Source organism: Strigops habroptila, chromosome 20 (genome assembly GCF_004027225.2).
Source record: "Strigops habroptila isolate Jane chromosome 20, bStrHab1.2.pri, whole genome shotgun sequence".
Lineage (NCBI taxonomy): Eukaryota > Metazoa > Chordata > Aves > Psittaciformes > Psittacidae > Strigops > Strigops habroptila.
The window spans coordinates 4322857-4346841 of record NC_044296.2 but is presented as its reverse complement, the minus strand read 5'-3'; the positions used below and the strand labels follow the sequence as shown (position 1 = coordinate 4346841).

The 23985-nt window shown below is 46.2% G+C and overlaps 3 protein-coding genes across 7 annotated transcripts; 2 read left to right on the top strand and 1 right to left on the bottom strand.

The window, feature by feature from the left end:
- Nucleotides 1–1091: 1091 nt before the first annotated feature.
- TPM4 (tropomyosin 4) lies at nt 1092–10522 on the top strand. Of its 4 annotated transcripts, none has more exons than XM_030509825.1 (9): nt 1092–1454; nt 3916–4041; nt 6896–7029; nt 7302–7419; nt 7737–7807; nt 8050–8125; nt 8664–8726; nt 8806–8875; nt 10047–10522. In XM_030509825.1, the coding sequence occupies exons 1-9, from the start codon at nt 1341–1343 to the stop codon at nt 10127–10129; spliced, it is 855 nt and encodes a 284-aa protein (XP_030365685.1). In that variant the 5' UTR covers nt 1092–1340; the 3' UTR covers nt 10130–10522. The 4 variants fall into 4 exon arrangements, with proteins under 4 accessions (XP_030365685.1, XP_030365686.1, XP_030365687.1 ...); XM_030509826.1 differs by lacking the exon at nt 10047–10522 and adding an exon at nt 9395–9603; XM_030509827.1 differs by lacking the exons at nt 1092–1454; nt 3916–4041 and adding an exon at nt 4515–4950.
- Nucleotides 10523–10677: 155 nt separating this feature from the next.
- RAB8A (RAB8A, member RAS oncogene family) lies at nt 10678–17891 on the top strand. Of its 2 annotated transcripts, XM_030509823.1 has the most exons (8): nt 10680–10837; nt 11045–11105; nt 11344–11404; nt 11718–11795; nt 12212–12301; nt 12956–13021; nt 13483–13533; nt 13987–17891. In XM_030509823.1, the coding sequence occupies exons 1-8, from the start codon at nt 10714–10716 to the stop codon at nt 14077–14079; spliced, it is 624 nt and encodes a 207-aa protein (XP_030365683.1). In that variant the 5' UTR covers nt 10680–10713; the 3' UTR covers nt 14080–17891. The 2 variants fall into 2 exon arrangements, with proteins under 2 accessions (XP_030365682.1, XP_030365683.1); XM_030509822.1 differs by lacking the exon at nt 13987–17891 and having other exon boundaries at nt 10678–10837; nt 13483–13978.
- Nucleotides 17892–18360: 469 nt separating this feature from the next.
- CIB3 (calcium and integrin binding family member 3) lies at nt 18361–23117 on the bottom strand. The gene is made up of 6 exons (XM_030509824.1): nt 22640–23117; nt 22293–22327; nt 20487–20598; nt 19986–20133; nt 18896–19091; nt 18361–18445 (listed from the first exon to the last, which is right to left on the bottom strand). Exons 1-6 carry the CDS (start codon nt 22688–22690, stop codon nt 18424–18426), a joined length of 564 nt encoding a protein of 187 aa, XP_030365684.1. The 5' UTR covers nt 22691–23117; the 3' UTR covers nt 18361–18423.
- Nucleotides 23118–23985: the final 868 nt, after the last annotated feature.

The following is a 23985-nucleotide window of genomic DNA, read 5'->3' as shown; positions in this document are numbered from 1 at the left end:
AGCAACCTGCTCTAGTGGAGGAGCTTTAAGGTCCCTTCCACCCCAAACCATTCTATGTTTCTATAAGGGAGTTCTTGTGCCGAGTCCTCTGGTACCCCCTCATGATGTGTGCAGGGAGTATGGGCTGTGCGTGGCCTGGGGGGAACTCGGGGCTGTGGAGAGCAGAGCAGGAGCAGAATCAGGAAGGAAAGGATGATGGGGTGGTTAATGGGACCTGACTTTGGGAAAGAAGTGGGGAAATATGAGGGCATCCAGGTCCCTGGGCAGGAAAGGCAACAAGTGCTTTCGCCCTTCTCTGGGAGGTGAAGGTGCCCTTGCTGCAGTCAGGACAAAGCAGGTGTCGGGCTGTAAAGCTGAGCAGGAGCATATGAAGGGATAGGAGAGGGCAGCAGTGGGCATGGGGATGTGCTCAATAGGACTGCAAAAGGAAACAGGGCTTGTCCCGGGGCCGTGGATGCCCTTGATAGTGTCCTCTGTGGAGCTGCTCCTGATGTTCTTCCCAGAGCCTGCTCTTGCATTGCCTGATACAGAGAAGGTGACTCCTTCACACAGCAGAGGAAATAATTTATGGTGCTCATCAGACTGCAACTTCAGGTGTATCATTCTGTTTCCTAAGTGTTTAGTGAGTGAGATTTCAAAGACACGCACTCAAACTCACTGAATGCCTTTGAGCCTGAACTCGGTATCTAAATCTGACTCTGTGGTGTATTATACCATTACAGATTATAGCTGGTTCCTGAACACCAGTGCTTATTTTCACAGGAAGAGGAGAAAAGCACACACACGAATCCTGCTCTCATAACATACCCTGCATATTTTTAACATAAATACATGTATGTATTTTCGAGTAATCCAAAAAGATCCTTTCCTTCATTAGTCTTATGCCATTATTATGAGAAGCCAGGCCGTCCCCATGGATCTGTTGGGCTGTTTAATTGCTCTGCAAACACGGAGCGGTGCTAATAAGCTTTCTTTCAAGCATGTGTTCAGATGTCAACACTTTTGCTTCTGTCAGAAGCTTAAAAATGGAAACAGTTTTCTCTTTAAGAAAACAGGACCCAAATAAGGAGATGATGGAGTGGTGAAGATTCCTCTAGTGAGTCTGTTCCAGCTCATTCCTTAGAAAGGCTGTGTATGAAAGCTCAGAGAAGAGGCCAGTAGATCTGGGTTTCGTCCAGGGGTCTCTGGGTTTAAAGCTCTCTACAACCACTTGAGCTCATTTTCTCTGTGACTTGGCTGGGTGCAACTTCTTTCTCTGCCCAAGCTGTTAAAACACCTAAACCTTTACTTTTTGGAATTCTTTTAGTTGCGTGACAGATACAACCTACCCTGCTGCAAACATGGAAGCTATCAAGAAAAAGATGCAGATGTTGAAGTTAGACAAGGAGAATGCCATCGACAGAGCAGAACAGGCTGAAACAGATAAGAAGGCAGCTGAGGACAAATGCAAACAGGTAAGAAGAAATAAAACCACGGATTGTATTTGCACTGTGGAAATCAGTTTAACAATACTGTGTTGCAACTTTCTGATTCAGAAAACAAAATAATTTGAAGTCAGGTTTTCTGTTAATCCTCTTTTGAAGTCTTTTGCCTCTTTTTGATATTAGGCTCATATAGCCTGGCTAGGTGTTAACTTCTCTTTTCAGCCATCGGATTCTTTGCAAAGCTAGCACTACCCACAGATTAATAAGAGTTCTTTGTCTGAGTTTTCTTGAATCTGACATAATTGCCTTCATTTTCTTGTGCTTGTGATTCCATGGACAAGGCACAGCATATTCAAAGCTGTGTACCTTGAACGCCTGTAGGAAAAGTGTTAATACCTCCTGAAGAGGCAGCTGTGTCTAAACATTCATTGAACCTCACCTTGAAATGAGTTGGTAAAGTTCACTTGAGTAGTCCTAGGTATACAGAGTGCCCCGCAGAGGTGCCAGCTGTGACTCAACAGTGGATATGCTGTGTTATTTTTTGCTAAGAATAATGAGAAATATCTTAATTTGAAAGCTTTTAGTGATATTATTCTCCTTTTGCTTTCCAATGTTCTTTATTCTGGGTGTCCAGAAATGGAAATTTGTCCACCTCATATTTGAGCCATAGCATTTTCAGAACGATCTTGAAATGCAAGTTGTCTGCACTCAAGTTTCTTACAGTACTTCTTGTAAAATCCTCATGTCTTTTCCTTTTACATTCTCTAAACGTGGCTGCTTCTACTACATCTTCCAGGCTGCTCTAATAAGTATTCATTTGGCCAACTGTTTCTTAAGTTCAAGTTTAGTTTGAGAACCTGGATGACAGAACTAAACTTTCAACCGATACCCATTCAGCTAAAGCCACAGAAAGATGTTTCCAGAGGATCAGCTGCTGCTGTCTTCCCTTCTACCCCCAACATAAGGAAAGCTACTTGTCTCCTCCCTGTCTCTACAGTGAGCTGCTGCAAGCTGCACACACCACCCCACGTACATAGTCCCTGTTTCTTTCCTAGCTTCAGAGGTGCTGATCAGATGCTGTTCTGTTGGGCCTCAGTTCCACCCACTAATCTTCCTGCACTCAGTAACAGCCACAGCGGACTGTTCTTCAGAGCAGTTAATGGTGATTGAATGCTTTGCCTTCCTTTACATTTAGTTCTCAAAGGTGATTTCCTACAGAGTGATAAATGACACACTTGTGGGAATTTTCAAGTATCTATATGAGGATAATTCACAATGAAGAGCTGAAAGAGAAAAATCAATCTTTGATCTTACCCCTCTTTTCTGAGTCGTCTCAAATCTTTCAGCTTTCTTTTTTTCCTTCTGTGGGCACAGTACTTGAGGAGTGATTTTAATGGCATACACAAAGGAAGCATCACCTCCTTCATCCTGCTCACTGTCCCTCTGTTCAAGCATCCAAGCAAGCACAGTCAGTTCTCTCACACTCTCTGGTTACTCTGAGTGAAAGTATAGCAACATCACAACATTCAAGAATAGCACACTACCAAAAATGTCATTCAAGCTATCCTTGAAGCTAGAATAAAAACAGTCAGTGCACTCAAACCCAAACTATTTTGAGTGAACTATTTTGATAGACTACATTTATGTGAAGGCAGAGCTAAATGGTTAAGTCTCTCCAGACTGAAGTGTTTTGTATTGCAAATGAAATGATGGAGCAGATGGGTTTGCAGGCACACCCTTATCAGCAGCAAGCCTCCTGATAATGTAAATTCTTCAGGGAGCATGAGACAGTTTGTCATTAAACAGTCTCCTGGCAGGTTATAAATAGTTCCATTCTAGTGTTGTACAGCCTGGATTTATATGGTGTGGAGGAGAAAGCTGGACTTTGCAGGAGGATGGGGCATACCTTGGTGGGCCCCAGTTAGTAAGGGAGTAATTGAGGCTGGATGGGACCTTTGAGGTCATGAAGTCCCACCTCCCGCTTACAGCAGGGTCTGCTCCTCCCTGCTTCCAGAGCATCCCGTTGGGCTTGAAGTGTCCTGAACAACATCAAATGATGATTAGGGAATGGCCACCAGCTATACAGGAATTGATGAGTTTCCTAATAAATCATCAGGTAGTGTTAGAACAAACACAAGGACTTCACTTTAAAACATTTACAATTATGCTGTAAAACTTAACTGCTGCAGGGTGGTGAGTCCAAAACAGAAATGAGGTGAAAAAGGGCTTACACCAAGTTATGTATTAAACCAGATCCTCTCTGTGCTGTGGCAGGGAGTGCTGCTCCAATGATCCTTCCTTGGCAACTGCTACTCGTCCTCCTCAGACTACTTGCCCCAGCAGAACTTTGGTCTGCTCTTTTGTGACTCTTTGTATGTTATGTTAGGTTAAAACTGATGGTAAAGAGAGGTTTTAACCCTACTAAACTGGAACCGTTAATACATCAGAATGGTCACTTTGTTGTGTTTTGGGTTTTTTGCTTTCTTGAAAGGTAGAGGATGAGCTGGTAGCACTGCAGAAGAAGTTGAAAGGAACCGAAGATGAGCTGGATAAGTACTCCGAGGCGCTCAAGGATGCCCAGGAAAAACTAGAGCAGGCTGAGAAGAAAGCCACTGATGTACGTACCCAAAGCTAGTATTTGTCTGGAACTACACTGTGTATCTTGCACTACATATGTAGTACTGTGATCGTAATCTTTCTATCACAGTACGTTGCTCAGGGGATAGGGAAGGCAGTGTTCCATTGCAGGTACATCATCAGTCCCCTGTCTCCAGGGCCAAAATGAGCCGGGGCTGGCTGTTCTGCACTGGGGGCTGGATGGGTACCCAAAGGGGAGCACTGCACCCTCAGGGGGTTCCGAACTGGGGGGGGGGGGGAGGGAGAGGTGTCATGGGTGGAAGTTCTTTAGGAAAGGTGCAGTCTCCTTTAGACTAAGGAAACAAGATGGTGATCTCCCAGGGAAGCTGGGGCAGGAGCAGGGACATGCCGCGGCGTTAAGGATGCTCTTTGGCTTCGGCCACGTCGCAGGCTTGCGAGCCAGGCCCGGCCGCGCAGCGGTTCCTTCTGCTGGCGCAACGGGGAGCTCCGGCTGCGCTGTGCCTGCGCACGGGCCCCGGCTGGACCCCACGGCCGGGGGGCGGCGCGGGGAGCCCCGCAGCGGGCGCTTGGCGGCGGCGCAGCCCCGGGACCCCCGCGGGATTGGGGGGGGGGGGGGTAGTAACGGGCGGGGCGACCCCGGGCGCGAGCGTCCCGGCGCTGCTTGCGCAGGCTCCTCAGTGCTACGTCACCACCCCCACCTCCAGCGGCGTGACGTCATCGGCCCATTGAAAGGCGCGGGGCCGCGCGCCGCCACGTGCAGCACCTCCGCGCCCTGCCCGCCGCCAGCGCCGCGCCCATGGCCGCGCCGAGCTCCCTGGAAGCGGTGAAGAGGAAGATCCAGTGCCTGCAGCAACAGGCGGATGAGGCGGAGGATCGCGCCCAGGTCCTCCAGCGGGAGCTGGACCTGGAACGGGACCTGCGGGAGAAAGTGAGACCGCCCGGGCTGCCTGCTCGCCTCTCTCGGTCGCTCTCTCCCGGGCTGCCCTGCTCCTTCCTTCCTGTCTCTGGCTCTCTCTCGCTGGGGCGTGCCTGGCTCTCTCCCGCTCCGGGAGCGCGGCTCGGCTGCCTCCACTCCTCGGCTGCCCTTCTCGCTGCTCCGCTGCGCTCCGTAAACTCCCCGCGGAACCCGCCGGGCTGCCGCCACGCCTCGCCCGCACCGAGCCCGGGGGCGTGGGGCACGGCGGCGGCTCGGCCCGGGCCCCGCTGCTTGTCGCGCTTTGGGGCTGTTTCCTTCGGAAAAGACGTTGCGAGCACCGATCGGCATCGGGGAGCGGTTATGAGATTAGTAGGAAATGGCTGTTTAATTAGGAAAAAGCGCTGCATGACAACGAGCGGGGAGTTCCCGCCTCTCGGCGCCGCACCGCTGGCTCCAGCACAGCTGGGAAATGTCCGAACTGCTGAGAAATAACTTTCCCTCCTGGTTTTCACAGAGAAATGAGAACTCGCCGCTAGTGAGCGGCTCTCCCGGGGCCGGACAGCTGGTTTCACTTAGATTTGTGTGTGATCAGCCTTCCCAGCATCTTCCTGCTATTTTATCGCATGTCAGCGAGTTAGTTTTACCGTATAAGGACTGCGGGCTGCTGCTGGGAGAGGTGGAGCCAGAACTCCAGCTTCCCAGTGCCCCGTCTCCACAGCTTTGGAATCTTGCTTAATTAAACCGTCTTAAAAGTGCCCCGGCTAGTGGAAGGAGCTGCAGGCAGCCACGGAGCAGCTGCCAGTGTTCTCCATGATGGATGCTTTGTGTGTAAATCGAGAAAGTTAAACACACAGCACTGGGTAGAAAACAAATGAAATGCTGGGTAATTGATGACTAGAGGAATCCTGGGTCAGCTTCCATTTGGATCAGTCACTGAAATCCTTTCCAAGATGGTGCAGCTGCGAATGGAAACCACTTCCTCCAGCTTAGGAGCAGCGGTTGGGGACCAGTCACGTTATTTTTCCTAAGTGTTTAACATAAAGCACCAAACAAGGACCCTTCCAGGATCTGTACCCCATAAAGTGTTTAAAAGATAATAATTAAAACCTAATTTTATCTAATTAGCTTTATATCTAATTTATGTGGCAGTCATGCCCAGACTGGGGACAATCCCGTGCACAAACTTGGCAGTTATTAAAGTAGGGCTTTCTTTTCCTTCAAATAACAAGCATTTAAAGGAGCAGTATAGTAATGACCACCATGTATTTAGAGCCACTGAGTTGGTGGAGTTGTCTCCACGTGAGCAGTTCTCCCAGCAGCCTCCATCTCTAGTCTATTTTTTAAACATGAATAGTGTTTCCAATTACTCTGCAGTTTATTCAATAACACAGAAACAGATCTTCTTACAAGAACTGTTTTCTGCTTAATCCCTTAACTACTACAGGAAGCAGTGAAAAGGGGAAGTGAACTTATTTTAAGAACCCATCTCATTTTTGTCCCATTTACGTTACAAAGCAGAGGGACTCCCCCCACGCTGAGGCCAACGGCATCTGCCCAGCTGAGCACGTAAAGAGGATGAAATGGCTTTAACCAAAGGCAGAGAAATCTGCTGTGAGGTTCTTGGAACAAGCCATGATGGAAACAGTTCAAGTTTTAACTCTGGAATCCTACAGGGTAGATGCAGCACCGGGATCTGAAAATACTTCTCCGTGGTGTTGAGTCCTTTGTTGTAAGGCAGGAATGATAAGTACCATTAGGAAAGAAAGGAGCAGCACATAATTCATACCTTTAAATTCCTGAGATGCCTTTGTTTAAGCAAACAAAAAGCAGCTTTGGGAAACAGAAAGTTTCCTCTGGGTGCCCGGGAGAAGCCTGCACAGGTTTAAGGGAACATGAGAACATCTGTCAGAGGATGAGTGGTTTATCCATGACCTGGGTCTGGTTGTATTCCCAACAGGCTGAAGGGGAGGTGGCGGCTCTGAACAGGCGTATCCAGCTCGTGGAAGAGGAGCTGGATCGTGCCCAGGAGCGGCTGGCCACAGCCTTGCAGAAACTGGAGGAGGCTGAGAAGGCAGCGGATGAGAGCGAGCGGTACGGTTCCTCCTTCTTTCTTGTAAAACAAAACAATATGAATCAAATACTCCTGTATAATTTCATATCTGCGTGTGCCAATGTGGGTGGCAGGCCAGAGACTCAGAACTTTCCTATCAGCTTGAAAAAGTAGTTCTGTTAACCTTGAGGAATGGGATGGTGTGGGCAGAACAGGATATTTGGGTTCTAAATCTTGAATTCTACCGTCGGACCTTTGAAATAAAAGGGCTAAAATGCTTCTCCATTAAACACCCTTGCTTTGACTTCTGCAGAGGAATGAAGGTTATTGAGAACAGAGCAATGAAAGATGAAGAGAAAATGGAAATCCAGGAAATGCAGCTGAAGGAGGCCAAGCACATCGCCGAAGAGGCTGACCGCAAATACGAAGAGGTAAAAGGGCTGAGGGAAGGATTAAACACACGGGAGAACCGGGAACAGCTTTGCTGCTCTTCACGTTACTCACTCCTTATACACTCCTCACCGTGTGACGGTTCCACTTGGGAACGTTCCCAAAAGGGAACATCTGAGATGTTTAATACTAAAAACGCCACAGAAATGTAACTTACTTGGGGAAGAGGCTGCCTTGGCTGTGCATGTAGGTGTTAACCTAATTTCTTCAGTCAGAAGGAAAGCATGAGCATGGTGCTTTGAGAGAAACACCTAAGAAATTCCAGCCTGGCTCCAGAACAGCCCTTTTCTCTTCACAGGTTGCCCGTAAACTGGTTATTTTGGAGGGTGAACTGGAAAGAGCTGAAGAGCGTGCAGAGGTGTCTGAAGTGTGAGTAACTTCATCTACGTGGAAGCGATTTAGAGCACAGTGTATTCTAGTAGGAAAACCTATTCCTGGTAGGCAGGCATGTCGTGTGGGTGGAAAAGCTGCTTCATACCCTCTGTACCCAGTTTTCTCGTTCAGACTTACTGATTCCAAAGACTCCCTCCCTTGTATTTTTAGACTTCTTGAAAAATCATGTGAAGTCCTAACAGGGACAACAGTAATTTATTATTCTTTTTTCCCTGTAGTAAATGTAGTGACCTTGAAGAGGAGTTAAAGAATGTCACTAACAACCTGAAGTCTTTGGAAGCTCAATCTGAAAAGGTGGGTTCTGTCAGTAAACGAAGGGACAGGGGCAGAGTCGGAGCTTGTAAATAAAAGAGGGGGACAGTGAAGGGCTGTGCTGCCCAAACCCAGGGCAGTCACTGGGTGATTCTCTGTGACACAACTTTGAGCCAGGACCTACATGTCCTTTCCCACAGCCACCGGCTGCTCTTGCTCTTGCTTCCTGATCTTGCTCTTTTGGGGGGTTTTGCCCTGCTCATAACACTTGATTTCGATAATCACTTGTTCCTGGCTCTGGAAGGCTTCGTGCTCTCGCCTGTTCACCTCTTTCTGTGCTGCACGGGCACATGTGCCTGTTAAGGGGCAAGATGACACACAAAGGAACGTGGACATCCCTCTTCTTAAAAAGGGGGTTTATGATCCGGAGCCTGAAATGTCTCTGGGAGGAGGAGGGAAGTGCGGAAGGGATATTTGCAGCTGCTGGAAAAGGAAAAGTGGTTATAAATAGGTCACGGCTTCGTAAACATGCGTTATTGTTGCCGCAGCTTCCCTTAAAGAGTGTTTATTGTTTTCACAGTACTCGGAAAAAGAAGATAAATACGAAGAAGAAATCAAGATTCTCTCTGACAAGCTTAAAGAAGTAAGTTTGTGCAGCCTCAAATTGCATTTTGGCACCGTGGTTTTAACTGCATCCAGTTACTTGATTTAATTTTTTCTAGGCTGAAACTCGTGCTGAATTTGCAGAGAGAACTGTTGCCAAACTGGAAAAGTCTATTGATGACCTGGAAGGTATGAAATTACTGGAGTTTCCTTTAAAAGTAGGCAGTTTCCAATCAGAAAACAAAATTCTGGGAGCGGGTGGTGGATTGTATTGGGCAAGGACAGTGGAATGCATCGGGCACCAAGTGTCCGTCAGCACCATGCCCGTGGGCAGAGGGAGCTCTCCTGATGGAGGTTCTCTTTTGAGAAGCTGATGAGTCTGACCCAGCTTTGGCCAACTCACAGATCTGGGGGCTCCTGGGCCCTTCTGGTGTAACAAGATCACAAACTGCTGCATTCCATAAGTGAAAAACGATTGTGTAAGGTGAAAAAAAGGGAAGCGTAGGGGAAGCTCCTGCCCTGCAGCTGGGGGGTTTCCTGCTCCATACTGCTGCTCATCTCTTCATCTTTCCTTCTCTTGTTTCCCTCCCCAACTTCTTTCTCTGCTGCCTCGACTTCCCTGCTGCACATCTCCTGCTGTCCGCCTCTTCTCTGGACTGTTTTTCCACCTTTCTTGCTGCAACCTGCCTTCTGCCCTGGGGCTGATAGACGAGCTCTACGCTCAGAAGCTGAAGTACAAAGCCATCAGCGAGGAGCTTGACCATGCTCTCAACGACATGACCTCTCTGTGACCTTCACCCGGGCCGGGCCGCTCCGCCCCCCGCGTCTCTCACGCTTTTCTTGCCTGTAAAACCTGTCCCTTCTGTGCAGCCGCCTCCTCTGTAAGAACCGAGCTCAATAAAACCGAGATACCTCGACCTGTCAGCTTTGGGCTTTGCTTCTGTAGAACTCCCCTACAACCCCCAGCAGTGACACTGAACATGGCACCAGCTCCTCACACTGAGGATGTACAGGAGGTGCCGGTGCAGGACCCCACACTTGGGGTCGTGTTGAACTTCACTGGATGCACATAGCAGCAGAAAGCTCTGAGCGTGTCCAGTGTGCGCTGGCTGTGCTCCGTCTGCTTGGTTAAACACTCTTGGGACAGCAAAAAACCCTGAAGGATGTAAATTACATGTTAAATATGGTACATGACATGTAAGACATGTCCAAAAACCTCATTGGCAGAGCAGTTACCAAAGAAACTGGGCCTTTTTGTGAATGCAGTTACAGCGGTGCCCCAAAGGTGAAGGTAAGTAACCACGGGGTTATTTAAAGAGAAAATAACGGGGTTTAAGTCTTGGTTTTTCTTTCTTCCTAGAAAAACTCACCCAAGCCAAAGAGGAGAACCTGGGCTTGCACCAGACACTGGACCAGACACTCAACGAGCTGAACTGTATATGAAACGGCGCCAGACGCCCGTGCCGACAGGCACTGCCCCCTCCACCCGCACTTCCCGCATCGTTCCCCGCGCCCTGCCAGAACCAATAAGTTATGGACAGTGCAGCTGCACGTGAGGCCTCGGTGCCGCCGCGCCTCGGGAGCCAGCCCAGGCTCTTCTTGGGGCAGCGGCTGCCACCGCGCCTGCAGCGTGCAGGAGAGCGTGAGCTGCACCCGGGGCCGCGCACGCTGCCCGGTCCCCCTCTGCGCTGGTCACCGCCAGCACGGCTGCAGCTCTTGCTCCCGGTCCATCGGTCGTTTCTATACAGCCCCGGTAGAAGCCGTCCCCGCGCAGTAGCGTCGCCCCCGCCGCGAGCCTCTCACCGACGTTTCATATTAAACCGTTTCTCATAGTTACCGACGTGTCCTCGGGGCCTGTTCGTAGCGTGCCGATGACGTCACGCCCAGGCGTGACGTCGTAGTTTAAGCGCTCCGCCCAGCTGGACGTGTCTTCCGCCCGCAGCGGGGGGTGGGGGGGTCCGTCGGGCTCGGCGGTGACGCGCGCTGGGTTCAGCCAATGAGCGCGCGGGGGGGCGGGGCCCGCGAACATGGCGAAGACGTACGATTACCTGTTCAAGCTGCTGCTCATCGGCGACTCCGGCGTGGGCAAGACGTGCGCGCTCTTCCGCTTCTCCGAGGACGCCTTCAACGCCACCTTCATCTCCACCATCGGTGAGCGCCCGCTCGGCGCTGTCGGGGCGGGGGGGTGTGCTGCGTCGTCCCGGCCCGGCCGCCGTCGCTCCGTGAGGGCCATTACCGATTTGCTCCGCCGTCAGCGGCGGGGGAGGGCGCTCGGCCCCCAGGGCTCCTCCGGGACCGGGAGGGGAGAGTATTCCGTCGGGCAGGAACCGGGAGTGACTTGGTGGCTTCTCTTTACAGGTATTGACTTTAAAATCAGAACTATAGAGCTGGACGGCAAGAAAATTAAGCTGCAGATATGGTAAGAGCCGTGTTCCGCACTCAGTGCCTGGCCCGCGGTGGCTGCGGTGCGCGGTGGCCACGTTCCTGTGAAGTTTTTATTCCATTTGCGGTCTTTGGCACTTTATGAGCTCTTAGAGCCCAAAAGACGGCTCCAGTGCCCCCAAAGACTGCTTCAAGTTAGGATAACTACAACGTTTGGTGGCTTTAGCCGGTGTGTGCTGGTGGTTTGCGTGACCCCCGTGTTCTGTCTGATGCAGGGACACCGCCGGGCAGGAGCGATTTCGAACCATCACAACCGCCTACTACCGGGGAGCGATGGTAGGAGCTTAGATGCGGGGCCGGGCCGGGTTCACCGCGGGGCGCGCACACGGTGCCTGGCTCTGGATTTACCCCTGTGCCGCTGCTGGAGCGCCTGGGGGCCGGTTCCCTCCATGAGCACGTGTCCTGGGCGCCTTATCTGGGCAAGCAGCCGCGATGGCGCGTTATGCGGAACCACGAACCGGCTGTTTCAGAAGTAGCTGTTGTTCAGTGGCTCCTTTCTGCTGCGGAAAGGAGAACTTTAACTCCTTTTAAACTTTTTAACTCCTGTTTAAAGTGACACCAGCTGAAACTGCCTCCTTTTGATCTTTAGGGCATTATGTTAGTCTATGACATCACCAATGAGAAATCGTTTGAGAACATTCGGAACTGGGTCAGGAATATCAAAGAGGTAATTTCTCTGTTTCCTTACCGAATGTTAAACGTGGTGTTTCTTCCTCCGAAAGTAGTTGAAGCTTTATTGCTTCAGATGCGTTGAGTTTGTTTTGAATTCACGTGCTGAAGGGTACGTGGAACCAAATGGAGTGAAGATCAGTGATAGTGACTCCTGGGGTGTCATGGTGCACAGTAACCGAGGGGTGGCCCTGGGGGCCGTACCCTCCAGTGACGGGGGGACCTGAGGGGTGATGTTTTCCTGCTGCTGCAAGTGGCCTGGGAGCAGTTGTCATGCAGGACACCCACTGGAACATGGGCTGTGGGGGAGCCTGTAGATGTCTGGGAGGTGCTGAGCACCAGCATCTCCATGTTAGGGCCTCGGTGGGTGCCTCGGCTCCCCAAGGCAAAGCCTGTGGTCTGTTTGTGTCTCAGCACGCCTCGCCGGACGTCGAGAAGATGATCTTGGGGAACAAATGCGATGCAAATGACAAAAGACAAGTGTCCAGAGAGCAAGGGGAGAAGGTGAGTGCTGCAGCGTCACCCTGTCGCAGCACGGACTGTTCGGGGGGTGGAAACAGCCGTCGGTGTCGGGACTGGGGCAGTATTTCCAAGTGGAACTATCGAACGTTTCCCAAGCTGTAGTTGCAGCACATTGTCCTGCTCTGATAAAAGCTGAGTCTGTGTGAAGGGTTCATGTCTGTTCTGTGCTCGCCACGTGCCAAGCAACAGGCTGGAGATTTTCTGAGAGAAAGCAAGAAAAGGTTTGCTGGAGTTGGGCATTGCGGAAATGTCTCTCCTTGGCTGAAAGCCACTGAGATGAGGTAGACGGGGTTGTCTTTTCAGCATCAGGTGCTACTTAGTTGAGGTAGAGGTGGTACATTTGCATGCTGGAGATGCCACAAAGCTGACAAGGTATCCATGCAAGAGCAAATACAAAACACAAAGCAGCAGATTAGAGTGTGTGCAGAGCGTAAAGCAGCCAAGCAGAGCTGGTGGGAACAGATGCTATCAGGAATGAGATTTAGTTCCCAATATTTGCAACTTGTTCTGCTTGAGTAAATCCCCCTGTTCCTGTGAATGGTGCCAGGGGGGTTTGGAGCTGTTCCCTGCACCACTGCTCGGGTTTGGAGCTGTTCCTGCAGTTCCTGATCTCATGTGCAACCTGTTTGCGTGCAGCTCGCTGCCAGCTTCGGAATTAAGTTCATGGAGACCAGCGCAAAGGCAAATATAAACATAGAGAACGTGAGTACCAGAACCCTCCCCTTGCAGGGCTCGCTGGCTTGTGCAGACGGGGTGGGAGCACTCAGTGCTGTGTGGGACTCTGAAGTGTCCTGTGAAGGCCTTGGCTGGCCAACGATGTGCTCCTTTACTTAAATGGAACAAACCGCAGGGGTCTGAGAGCAGAGTGAAAACCTTGACTTGTGTCTTTGCGTTCACTGCTGTGATCGATCAAGGGCAGGGCTTTCCTGCTCCATAAACCTGGGCCTGCACGTGTGGCCTGTGCAGTTTTTTTGGGGCTCAGAAGGGAGGTTTGGGGTTGGAAAAGGAGCATTAAAACCCAGAGGAGGGGAAAAAGCTGATAACTTGGCTCTTCAGGAGTTCGGTGTACGTACAAACTCGGGAAGGCAGCTTATTGCTAAACAAAAGTGTTACTGGGTACATCTTATTTACCACGTAACACCCAACTGTTGCACTCGCTGCAGGCATTTTTCACTCTGGCAAGAGATATCAAAGCAAAAATGGACAAGAAGTTGGTGAGTAACTTTTATTTCATCCACATTGTATTTCAATGGGACAAACCCAAAGCCAAAGAGTGTATAGGAAGTATTTTGTGGTCTTTTACATGGGGAATGCACCAAATGTTAGAGGAATTCATTCTTAGTTTTGCCAAGCTACGCTCTGACCTTGGCTTATCAACAACTGTCCCTGCATTGCAGGAGGTGGCTGCAATGGGTGAGGTTTTCCATGAATAAAACTCTCTTTTCTTTGTTTTATTGAAAGGGAGGGGTAGAGGATGGTTTGGGTCTTGCTCTGGATTCCTGCATGTTTCAGCAAGAGCCAAACATATCATTTATTGGGGTTTGTTCTATCCTGGCTGTCTCTGAGCCCATGGAAGGCAGGAGAATGGGCGCAGCGGGTGTTAGAGCTGAAGGCAGCAGCCATAGTTCTCTGATAAATAAGTAATAAAATGCTCTTTGTGTCTCCAGGAAGGCAACAGCCCCCAGGGCAGCAACCAGGGCGTCAAAATCACACCAGACCAGCAAAAGAAAAGCAGCTTTTTCCGATGTGTTCTTCTGTGAGGGACACGGCCTTAACCCGAGCGGCTGCTCCCTGAGCTGGACTGTGCCTGTTACGAGTGAGCTTTCCTCTGGCTGTGGACTTTGCATCCTCAACCTTGTCACGTTGTGACCATACGAGTAAGAAATTGTTTATTTTAGTAACTGACTCTTCAGTTTTGGAGACGAAACAAGTTTATTTTGGTCAGATTGCCACTGGGCATGTGTGTTGTCTAGCAGAGGGAGTGCAGAGCACCTGGGACCTGTGATACAGCACCTTTGCTGGCAGGCTTCAATCTTCTGGTTTGTATCCATGATATATCCAACTTAGAGAGGTGAAGTTACGATCAAAACAAGAAATGGAAATGCCAATACCAGTGAAGCACAGGTATGTGTAGGTGAGATGTGTGCGTAGCCACATCTGGAGGTGCATATAGAACAATTGCTTCAAAACAGCAAAGAATTGTGCTGCTGTGAGCAGTACAGGCTTGTACCTTCTCGGAAGGTAGAAGGTAGCTTTCTGCATCTCCACCTCTTGGCTGCTATGGAGAAAACCCCCTTATCTGTTAATCGCTCAGCTGCGTTACTCTGGACAATCCACAAGTACATTTGAAGTTAAAAAATAATCCTCCTCAAAGGAATCTCTATTTTTTTAAAAAACCAAAGTGTGCTGTAAATACAATGGTTCTTTCCCGTCGGGAATTACTATCTCCATGTTAGACTTGACTGTGCTTAATTAAGTACTCCAGATGTTCGGGCGTGTTTCAGAGGAGATGATGGCTACAGCGAGTCTCGTGCAAATGGTCTGTGATCTGTTCTTAGAGAAACAGGCCGTGGTTCGGGCAGGAACGCTCACTCAAACGTTCCAGCTTTTCCTTCTCCGCTTGAGAACAACTCCACATCTGTCATGACATAGTAGCTCATTTTGTATCGTGACAAGAACATGTGTTGCACTGCTTCCAGTTGTGCGTCCTCACGCACACTTTGCTCACATATGCAAAGACACGTTGCACATACAAACACTTTCTGCAAACCAACTTTGGGAAGCTGAGATTTGCTGAGCTGCGATCGCTGCGGATTTCAGGCAGCAGCAAAGCTGTCACTAGTGAGCAGCAGTGCAGACAGTGTTAGTCCTCAGTGGAAATAGCCTATGTATTTATTCTGATATACACAGTCTATTACATTCCAATGTATAAAATGTACCAGCCAAGTAAAGCTCCTCCATAGCTCATTACTGTCAGTTCAGAGGCTGTAAGATTGACTTCATTAGGCTGACAAAAGGAGCCAGGAAGAGCCATCTCTTTCAAAGCCTGCTGTGGAGTGATTGCAATTATGGTGTATTTAATTCAAACAACCATATCAGCTGTGTCCTGCAACTCACTGGAATTGTTAACATGCTTTGTTTACATTGACAACTGCACTTCAAGGGTAAAATTAAAGCTGATTTTAAAGTTAATGAATTTACTCACCAGTTTTGTTTTCTTCAAGTTTGTGGTATTACAGCCTGGCCTCAAAGGAGCACTCCTATTGCTGTAGTTAATGATCTATCAGATTCAGATTGAAACTAGAAGTCTGCAGCATGCAACTGGGCTCAACAGGAGCATTGCCTGGTTTTCTAAAATGGAAAAGGAAATTTTCCTGCAGAAGTTACTGGTTTATAACAATGCATTTTCTGTGCTACCAAGCTTTTGTTATTTTATGTTTAAAGAGCAGATTACAGCGAGCTCTGTTCATGATTAAAATCATACGTAGAGCTTTCCTCTAACCAGAACCTTATGATGTTGGGCTGGGTTTTTTTTGTTTACTTGTGGCTTTTTAGTGTGAGGACTTGGTGAACGTGCACCATAGGGGATGTACACGCTGATGTATCTGTAGGATAAAATCACTTCAAGCTACTGAAGAGCCTTCTAGTCAGTATGTGCTTCAAAGCGTAGTTAATGCAGAGCTGTAGATAGGACAAGCAACACTTTGATCTTGAGATGAGGGACTGGAAAAGTAAGTGGTTGGTCTAATTTGATACCAGGGGTTGTCCACCATGGTGCTGCCTGGTGGCAGTATCTAAACTGATATCTTGCAGTGAGAAAGCAAACCATATTCATTTCCAAGTGGATAAAACTTGAAGGATGGGATTGTGGTTTTCACTCCTCATTTTCTAAATCTGAAGTTACTCTTTTCATTCAAAACGAATTCTGTATGTGAATACGTTTTGTTTCAGCTTATGCTGGTTGTTGCACATGTTTCTGTACCTAACTTATAGCATGCTTTCCTTTTACGAGATGATTTGGTGTACTCCATGAATAACTACATTATTGCCCAAACTCAGGAAGTTTCATACAGTTACTGTGATTACAGTCATCACTGTACATCTGGGGTCTACAGACTCTACACCAATATTAAATCAGAGGAAGCAATATGAAACATAAAATGCAAATGTAGGACAGGAAAAGGTTGAAGACACTGCAGTTGTACGTACGCTTGACTGCATGTTGCTAAATGTGGACATCAAATCTTGGAGAAGGACAATATGTAGTTGTTGTTTCCATCACATAATTAAATTACTGTGGTTTTTGAGTGTTATGGAAAACACAGTGATGGAAAGAGGTACTGTGTAAATACCTCCAGTAATGAGTTTGTATCTGAACTTTCTGTAAGGAAGAAAAAATCTTCAATCAGGTACAGAATTTGTAAAACTGGGGAATTTAAGTTGATCTGAAAAACTAACTCTGTGCTTACTACACATTCTCAGTGTCTAAATGCCACTAAAAGGTAACGGAGTAACACTCGGTTTGTAGAAAAACAAACCCATTTTTGAGCATGTTCTCAAACTCCCTTACTTTAATGAGTATCACAGAATTCTGTGGCTGACCTTGTTTTTGAGGCTGGTTGCAATATTTCAGATAGTCTTCACCCCCTTTGGGTGTGGGCCTGTCAGGAGCTCGTCTGTCAATAAATAGGGGAAGTGCTGTTTGAACGCTGCCATTTTAACATGTAGGTTGTCTGTCGTCTTGGTCCTATGCCAGTGGGCACACCTCATGTTCCTTGACATCAGAGCCTTATGCCAGCATCAGACTTTCAGCCTCAGATTTATAAATCCTATGGATTATTGTAAGTCTCTTTACTGCTGCTGAAACTTTTTTGGTGTCTCCTTTCATGTGAGATGCTGCTCATCTCGCTGGCAATTGTTAGGGGATGAGGATTGTGGTGGTGGTGTCTTTGGCTTGATGATCATGCTCAAAAGCTACCATGATTTCTTGTTCTCTTGGACTTGAAATGGCTGGTGTCTGTGCTGGAAAGGAAATGGACAAACAGCTGCGTGGAGGATGGTCTCCATTAGTACCAGAAGCTCAGAGGGATTGGGAAGGAATGAGACTAACTTCTGTCTTCATTTCTAGGTTAACTAAGGAGCTGTTCGGTTGAACGTTGATGGTAACGTGCAGTCTGATTATTTCAGGCTGCCTTATTCTTTGACCCATCTCTTCCAGTGATCATTGGAGATCTTGTTTCTGTAGTCAATACACGTTTTTTGGGCTGGGCTCTCCAGCCCTTCTGCAGGAATCAGATGCTCTATGTTGAGCGTGAGTTGGGACTTAGGACTTCGCTTTGAAGGGAACTTTAATGCATCCCACAATTTTTTAGAGCAACTGTAAATTGTGTTTTTTAGAATGACCACTTTTGGCTGCCCCCCTTCCCACATGACAATTGCTTTCTTAAACACTTCTCATTGATTTCCATGTTTGTATGAAAACCAAACCTGTTGTTTATTACAGTATGTATGTTTTTACTCTGTTGTACAGGACCCTGAGCACTGCATAAATAAACTTCTTATGAAAAGAGAATTTTACCAGCTGAGTTTCAGTCCCATTCATCGCTCGTGCATGCAGGTTCTTGTGTGGGAAATGGAGTATTTATAGAAATAGAAAAGAGGGGCAGGAACCTGGGTGGAGGCTCTCTTGTACTTGAAAATACGTTCACCTTTCATTATAAATTTGGAAGTAGAAAGCTCTTCTCTGTGTACTTTGATACAAGTTCCTTTATTACCTGGTGGTATCTGAACTCGAAAAAACTATTTCTCATCTCACTGTCTAGGTCAGATTTGCTTTAGCTGGGGGGAGGGAGGAGGAATAGAGTTTTTGTTACGCTGCAGGGAAAATAGACATTTTGATAAATGACAGAGAAATCATGATGAAGAGCTTAATGAATTGCTCCTTCTAAAGAGGTAAAAAAGAGACAGAGTTCTCTGACTGGTTCAGTTACCAGAAACTGTCCTCTTTGCTCCTCTCCTTTTGCTCCCTCATGGACAGTAATCTCAGGTGAAGTAGTAGTTGTTGAAGGTTCAAGAAGTGCTTCCCTCTGCGTGTTTCACTGGATTCAGATTCGAATGTGAAATGTGCTATTAAAAAAAGAGGAAGTAATGATCACTTATCATCGATCTATTAAAAGGATTCACTACAATTAATCCTATAAATTGGAACCTGTCTTTGTACATTAAATAAATGCAACATTTGACTGCTGCTTTGTGCAAGTTGTGTGTCAGAAACCACATTAAGACTCTGTCAGGCATCATCTCATATACTTCTCAATGGAGCCTAAGAGCTAAAACTAACATTTTAAGTTCAGGACTTTTTTATTTGTGTCCAAAATATATCAGAGGTTCCAAAAGCAAGTCAAGAAGCCTCCCCACTTTTTCAAGCATCTGTTTTTCCCAGTCTTTGCAGTGGACAGCTCTACTACTACTGTCAGGGATCTGCAATGGCTGAGGAGACATAAAACACACACTGTAGAGACTTCTGACCAAAAAAATAAGATCAATCTTGTGTTAGAAATGCAAAGCAAATATTACCTAAGGAAATCTGGAGCCCGTATTATCATATGCTGGAAGTCTTCCAGAGACAGCTTGCCATCATTGTCCGCATCAGCTTCATAAATCACCTTTTCACATACAAGGCTCACTTCTTCTGGGGTAAGTTCATTTCGGGTTAATTTGTTGACTGTTTTCTCTAGATCAGATTTGCATATGTAGTCATCGTTGTTAAAATCTGGCAAAGGAAACAAAAGGAATTCAAAGTGGCAAAACTCAGCCCTTTGACACGGTTGACTGCCAAGACCTAACAGGAAAGGTTTGGTTCCCAGGGCATGATGTATTTACGAGGAGAAATTTCAAATCAGAAATTCTTATCTGTATTTGCTTGTATAAAAATGAAATACAAAAATAAAAATCCTGGAATAATTCGCCCCTATCATACATAAGGGGAACAGTTGTGAATAGTTTAATGGCTAAACATAGCCTAGCCATAATTAAATGATTCTAGGAAAGCACTAGTACTGGACTAAAAGCAAGAAATAGTAAGTTAAAGGAAGAGAACAGGCTGTGCAGTTTTGGTGGGGCTTCACTTCTTTAAGATCTTGGCTGAATCATGCACAGTTTAAATGGTAAGAAAAAGCTGTTGGTTGTTGTTTGATATATTGTTTGGCTTTAGCTGATTATAAGGAAAGTAACTGGAAAAAGAAGAAGAAAAACAAAAACAACCTTTAAATTTGTCCTTGGAGCAAGCTGCTGGAAGTGTGCTTCCCACACCAAAACCACCCAACAGATTATTTATGGGCAGCCAGATCCCTTGTGCTGCACTTTTCCAAGCAGTCCCTCAGACACAAGTATTTCTCAAACGTTTATCAGCTCTTGAAAACTGCAGATAATTTCAGGTTGTAAATTTTGTAATAAACCCTAATCCCAAAGAAAGAAGAGACAAAAGGGTAAAGATGACCAGAAGTTTTTAGGAGAGAGAAGAGGCATTCAAATGCAATGAAATGAAAGGCTGTATTAAAACATGTCTAACTAGCAGTCATTACAGTGACTAAATGAATGTTTTGCATCCCTACCTGAAGCTGCAGGATTTCCCCAAAAGTTTACTTTTTATGCATGTCTCACTCACCATAAATTTTAAAAGCATAATAAGCTTTCAAGTCTCTGGGAGCCATTTCACTCAGCACTGAAAACATGTCCAAAAAATTATCTAAAGTCATGTTGCCATCTCCATCCTCTGAGAAAACCTCTGCTATCCGCTGGCGGAATGGGTTGTCCTGGAAAACAGAACACAGGAGCAGGGGAAGGTCATCTTTACCAGCATTTATTTCACTGCAGATAAGACAACTGGAGCGAGATTATTTTTGCTGTAACCTCTTTTTGGCAAGTGCTCCCTTTTCTGCTGTTCTGTTCTTGTCTAATACGCCAGAGGTAGACACAGCTGCAGGCTTCTTTAACCTTTATGCAATTTCAGGGTGTTTTCAGGAATCACTAGAAGCTTCCAGAAAGCCTTTTGACTTCAATAGCCAAAATTTATTTGTATTTCAGCCTCCCAGCAATTAGTAGTGGATGAATTATTAAAAAAGGGTTAGATTAAACTGAAATGTGTCACTTGATTCCAGTTGTGTACCTTCAGCTCTGGCATGCTGCCAATGAGTTCATAGGGAAGTGTCACGTCTGGTTTATGTGTGTAGTCGAGTGGAACTAGCTGTGGGGCTAGATCTCGGTACCTGTAAAACAGTCTGCAATAGAAAGAAAGATTTGTTTAGGGAACAAGTTCTTTAGATCTCCAAAACCAATGTGTCTTTTTCCAGAACTGCCTTTTCCATCTCGCTCTTCACACTTTGCATCCTTTACTACATCAATATCAGTCACTAAATAACATACACAATCTGTAGTTGTCGGTGCAAGAGAGTATTAAAAAGAACAACCTATTTGAGCTGGTGAAAAATCCAAAGCCTTTCATAGTCACAAAACAAAAAGGTGAAAATGCTTACCCAGGTCAGGCAGCCAAACAACTGAATACCGTGTATCTGAAACCAGATTTTTACAAAGTTTCAGATGTACTTCTACTTTACTACTGGGTGTAGTTAGATGTCTGTGTTTATGATAACAAGGCACAAGACCTTCCACATGCAGGTCCGCCTAATCAGTTTCCAAACACAGAAATGCTTGTGGCAAGGCAAAAGGGATTTGTTTTCCAAGTTCACAGTGAATGTGACCAAAAATAATGGGCATAATAACTGAAACATGAAAGATTCAGTTTAAGTAGCAGAATAAAACCTTGAATGCCTAAAGCCCTGGGCAGGAAGAGACATCTGGGACTAACTCTAGCAGGATTCTATCCACCCTGAGTATCTTTCTGTTTTTCCATAGAGCTCAGGTTCAAAAGACAGAAAATGTGTGTAAGAATTTTAATTTATCCAAGACTTTTTCAGGATGCTATTTCCTTTAGTTCTCGTGCTGGAGTAAGGAGTAAGCTGTTGGTAACAGCCATTACCAACAAAACAATCGGGCAGAATTTTAAACGGGATCCTTATCAATAATAAATGTTTTATGACACAGTTATGGGTCTGGCATCTATTTACGGTGTGGAAAGATGACAGGTTTAGATTTCAGTTATTACAGAACCATTCATATTTTATCCTGTCTAGAATTCATACACAGACACGCAGGTTCTAAAGAGGGACATGCTCTGTACAAGGTTGTCACCTTCGGCTAAATTAGCAAAAACTGTGTGGTGACATCTTGAGAGATGCAGAAACTGAACACTTCCCTTTCTGTTGGTAAACCAAATGGTTAAGCATGGCAAATGCAACTTCAATATTGTGGATGTTACTTATCTGAGCAAGTATTTTCAATGAGAGGAGAACAAGTTCAGGTTTTCAGTGAAGATTCTCTGTCTTACATGAAGAGAATACTGAGCCTGTCTTTATCAGATCCTTTGAACAGAGATTAAATGGAGTGTTTGATGAGGTGCCTGAAGGCTTTAGGGAAAATGCATCTTAGAATATCAGTATAATTATTTCTAAGAAGATATGAAGAAAATTTGACACAATCATTAATGTTTTCATAAACCAGGCAAAGTATTCTGAAGAATAACAGTATGCTTTGAAGCATCCGTCATAAAACAAGGTGAAAGGAATGTGGATGTCGCTGGCAAAGGAGGCATTAATATAATTTTTTACATTTATCTCTGTTAACTAAAGAGAGACTGGTACCTTAATGCAAAATTTAGAATTCTGGCTCAGTTTAGGATAGATAACAGAGGGTTTGTACACAAAAAGGCAACAAAAATGCTCAGACTTCCCAAAGGTATCACTTCGAATTTGTGTAAATCCATTTTAAAATTATTTTTAAATACCTCGCCCTATACATAACTTCTCTTTGTAGCAATCTCTGTCCTTTACCCACAAAATGCATATACAAGACTCACCTCAGAATTTCTTTCCTTGTAAAGAATGTGCAGTCCTATGAAATAAGAAAAGATGCAACATGTAATGCCAGTATTTAGCACGCACTAACCCAAACTTTTCCCATATGGCAACTTAAATGAAGTTATATTGTAATATATGTGGCCAAATATTAAAGCTTTTTCTTTTTGGCACATAATTAGGAGCATTTTATAACTCTTCTTCTTGATGTAAGAATCAAACTATGTTAGTAAAATCTTTGCTGTAATTTAGTACTCCTAACAAATAGTTTTTAAAAGAGATTGTTTAAAAACAAAACTTTCCCATTATTCAATGTTCTGTCCAAACAGCCATTTAGTTTGTTTTATACCTGATATGCATCCAGTTGCTCTTGAGTGAAAACAGTTTGCTTGTTGCCCATTTCTAGTTCTGAATGCTAATTCTAGTCCCATCATTCTTTCCTCAGAGGCACCTTTATAGGCGGTCTGGATATTCAGTTATTAAAAGCTGCAACAATGAGGTTCAGGTACAGCAGAGGATCAAGTAACCAGCTTCTCTATTCCGCAGGCTGTAAAGTATCATAATAGGAGCATTTCATCAAATCTTTAGTCTGGCTACTCAAGGCTCTTATCCAGCATCACTCCCTTGTCTCCGGTGTGCACAGGGAAGACTCATGTTACAGTATTTACCCAAACAAGTAATAGCAGCTGGTTTGTGTCTTTGAAGCAGCAGGTAGACTTCATGGCTCACGCTTTTTTCATTCCTTCACATGTGGTAAATTAACCGAAAAGTGTCAGTCGTGTCTGTCTTCTTTAAGAATTAACACCAAATATTAGGAATTTGTAACAGTGATGGTAACCCCTCACCCTTTCCTTCTCACTTTTCCCTGTAATACACATTGTACGCTAATGCTAATAGTAGTTTGTGCTGGAGGTAGTATCTATGATGTCCAGTCCCTTTATTCTGCATTATCTGCTGATATACATTACCACTCATTAATGATTATTAGCGTGACATGCATACATACATAGTGATACATAAATGTCCTCTACACTGAACATACGTGTGACTACAGAGTTCATACATGTGAACAGACATGTGATGTTACGGGCTGTATGAAATATGAACAACAAGGGGCAGAGGAAAAGTCGGCTGCACAACCACAGCTCGTGGCAGGCTGCCTTTATTTATTGATCACCTTCATTTCTTGGGCATCGTTACTGTGTCCAGCATCCTGCTCCCCTCAGTGAAGGAAAGCTGGCCTCAAGCATTGGTGTGCCTTCAAATAGAGTCATAAAATCATGGAGTGGTTTGGGTTGAAGGGACCTTAAAGCTCCTCCACCTCCAACCCCCTGCCACGGGCAGGGACAGCTTCCACTAGAGCAGGTTGCTCCAAGCCCCTGTGTCCAACCTGGCCTTGAACACTGCCAGGGATGGAGCATTCACCACTACTCTGGGCACCCTGTGCCAGCGCCTCAGCACCCTCACAGGGAAGAACTTCTGCCTTATATCTCGCCTAAATCTCCCCTGTTTAAGCTTCAACCCATTCCCCCTTGTCCTATCGCTACAGCCCCTGATGAAGAGCTTCCCTCTGGCACCCTTGTAGCCCCCTTCACACACTGGAAGCTGCTCCGAGGTCTCCACGCAGCTTCTCTTCTCCAGGCTGCACAGCCCCAATAAAAACCAGCAAAACCCACTGGGAACGGCGCTGTTCGG